Source organism: Triticum dicoccoides, chromosome 7A (genome assembly GCF_002162155.2).
Source record: "Triticum dicoccoides isolate Atlit2015 ecotype Zavitan chromosome 7A, WEW_v2.0, whole genome shotgun sequence".
Classification (NCBI taxonomy): Eukaryota; Viridiplantae; Streptophyta; class Magnoliopsida; order Poales; family Poaceae; genus Triticum; species Triticum dicoccoides.
In genome coordinates this window covers 377,760,289-377,763,385 of record NC_041392.1, presented here as the reverse complement: position 1 = coordinate 377,763,385, position 3,097 = coordinate 377,760,289, and the positions used below count along the sequence as shown (strand labels likewise).

The following is a 3,097-nucleotide window of genomic DNA, read 5'->3' as shown; positions in this document are numbered from 1 at the left end:
ACTGCATCCAAATGCTATGGGTTCATGCATATTTTGCATACCTCCTTCACAGTTTCTTTCACCCGTCTCAAGGAATCAAGTGTACCCACATAAACTTCTTTTCCTTTATGAAGAACCCGAACATTGCAGCCTTCCACAACTTTCCCTGTAGTAACCATGCAACCCGCTGCCTTTCCACTGCCACTACTGAAAACAGCTCGAACTTTGGCTGAACCGAGTGGTACCTCCTCCTGACAAAGAAAGATATATTAGGATGATCATTCGAAATAACAGAAACTAATATTAACTTCAGAGTATATTGCCAAAGTACCCAGTTACGATGTTAGGAGTAAGTATTCCTTTCAATGGATGGTATCCCAACAAAAACAAAGAACCTTTTGACCTCTCAATTAGGACAACGCCTCAATGACTTTTCAGACGCTTTCTACGCAACTGGCTTAAAAGTACAAAAATGACAGCCTGTTTACCTCAGCAAGGTCAAGAAGCCCTTCCATGGCATTGCGTAAATCATCTATCAAATCATAGATCACTTTGTACAATCGAATCTCTACACTTTTCTGCTTAGCATATTTCTTAACTGACCCTGGAGCTTTGACATTAAAACCAAATACAATTCCTTCCGAAGCAACAGCCAGATCAACATCACTGAGGCTAACGTCTCCTGGAGCTTGAAGTAGGAATCTCAAAGAGACATTTTCTTGAGGCAGCGCTTGAATGGCTTGCCTAATGGCCTCAATTGAACCCTATCATGATCAAGTTACTTAGAAAGAAAGAGTGGGCAACAACAAGATTCAAACCAGATGTTTATAAGCAATGTGCATACCTGAAAATCAACTTTAAGTATGACATTTAACCCATGAGTATCAATCCCTACTTGATTCCCAGATGAAATGGAAGCTGCAATGGATGAGAGAGTGACTTTTCCTTCCCCAGCTTTCGCATTTATCCTTTCAATTCTCATTGCATCGGCACGCGCATTTGCCCTTTCACGTGCAACATCAAGGTCATCAACAGACTCAAATTCGTCACCAGCAAGGGGTACATTGTTCAAGCCAATAATCTGTTAAACATAAAGAAACACAAAATTAAGGTGCTTATTGGTAGAGTTATATTATGTTTCATGCATGGCCTGCATATTTTCCCCGTAGTATCGAGGGGCTTCCTGCATATTTACCACTCATACATGTTTATATACTGGCCATTTTCCCCAGGAACTACAGGTTGCATATTTCCTAAGATGGTATTAGAGCCTAGGTCAAATTTTTCACGCGTGCAACTCTTGCTTTGATCCTTCCAGCATGCCGTGGCACCGTCCTCCTACCGGCTGCTGCTGCTCCCTTCTCTCCCGCCACGCCAGCTTCTCTCCATCACGCCGGCTGCTGCTGCCCCTCATACCCATCTCCACCATGCCCACCTCCATCACATCGACGCCACTGCCTCCCCATACAGTCTGGTTGTCTGCCTTGGCCCTGGTCGCCACCCACCTCGTCTAGGCCCGCCGCCATGTCTCCTCGCACCTGCGCTTCCGAATCCACGATGGCCCCCCACGCTATGATCTACGTTGGCCGCTGCCGCCCCGATTCGACCACCGCGCAACCTGTTTTGGTCGCCGCCTGACCCGATTTTCTCCGCTGCCATGTCGCCTGGCTTGATCGCGACTTGATCCACCGCCGGGTTGCTCAGTTTGGTCTTTGTTACGGTTCATCGGCTGTTGGCTTCTCTGTTAAAAAAAAAAGAGAGAGAAAACAAAACAAAACGGTAATCTTAGCTGGCTGACGTTCCCCAGGAACGTTTTGCCAGCGAACTACCTCTGAGCCACACGATCTCCATCCGAAGGATAGCAGTTTTCGCAAAAAAAGACCCAGGGAAAAAGGAAAAATGCCATACAAGGAAAGAACTGCCATGGCAGTTTCTAAAAACTGCCACCCCCCACCCCCCCAAACGCAGTAAAAACTGCCACCTCACCACCGTTCGCTTGCCATCCTGGCCCTGGCGAACGATCACCAGCTACGCGCATCCAAACAAAAAGCCAGTTACAATGTCGTCGCTGGGCTAATCGCCATCCCTCGTTGCCTGGTGATTTTTGATACACATGAGTGTTTCTTGTATTGTTAGAAATAGGTTGAAGTAGAGAAGCAGAGGGGGGCTGGGGCTGGGGCTGAACACAGTGTACCCTAGGTAGAAGGAGAGGAGCACAAGATCACTCATCAGGAATTCCTTCATTTCTTTCAGGACTTGGGTGATCTCATCACGGTCTGATCTGGTGGTCACCAGATCGTCGACATAGACGCTAATGAGCAGGCGCACACTGCCATGCCCGCGTCCATAAACAGTGTGCTCATGGGCGCTCGGCTCAAAACCAAGGGTCTTCAGCATGGCGCCGAGGCACGCATTCCATGCATGTGGGGCTTGACGCAGTCATATAACACCTTCAGGCGCAGCACCTTGCTATCCTGCCCGGTGACGATGAACCCAGGCGTCTGCGACACATAGACCTCCTCCTCCAACGCTCCATTTAGAAATGCAGATTTTACGTCCATGTGGTGGACGGCCCACCCCTCATGGGCAGCTAGTGAGATAAGAAGGCGAACAGACACGAGGGGTGCAACAGAGGCGAAGACTTCATTGAAGTCGATCCCGGGCTGCTGCACGTACCCTTTGGCGATGAGCCTTGCCTTGTGTTTGACAACAGCACCGGTCTCATTGTTCTTCAATTTGAATACCTAACGCAGGCCAACAGGGTGATGACCGTGTGGTAGGTCCACAAGCTTCCAGGTATTGTTCTGGTCCAGGGCGTCTATTTCTTCCTTCCTGGCTGCACGCCATGCAAGCTCACGCTCAACCTCAGCAAAGGAGCTCGGCTCTCCTTCAGGCGCAAGGTACAGTGTGTCGTCGACAAGCTAACGTGCTGCCTGTCCAGGAACAGGTGCCCTGCCGATCACATTTTCAATGGCACGGTAGCGCAACGGTGTGACATCATGAACTGCGTCCAGCCGCTTGTTGTCATTGGGTGGTGGTGACATGAACTCAGGCTGCTTGGCTTGGTGTCGCTGGCAGCATGCTGAAGTTGGCTGTTCACGGTGCAGGATGAAGGGAA

At 49.2% G+C, this 3,097-nt stretch overlaps 1 protein-coding gene across 2 annotated transcripts in view; it reads right to left on the bottom strand.

Annotated features, from left to right (window-relative positions):
• LOC119329268 (translation initiation factor IF-2, chloroplastic-like) overlaps nucleotides 1-3,097 on the bottom strand; it is a 33,188-nt gene that overhangs the window by 837 nt on the left and 29,254 nt on the right. For both annotated transcript variants that reach the window (XM_037602283.1, XM_037602284.1), the window contains 3 exons: nucleotides 824-1,060; nucleotides 468-743; nucleotides 42-230 (listed from right to left, as the gene is read on the bottom strand). In XM_037602283.1, the coding sequence (XP_037458180.1) occupies nucleotides 42-230; nucleotides 468-743; nucleotides 824-1,060 (702 nt within the window). The remainder of the gene's footprint in view (nucleotides 1-41; nucleotides 231-467; nucleotides 744-823; nucleotides 1,061-3,097) is intronic.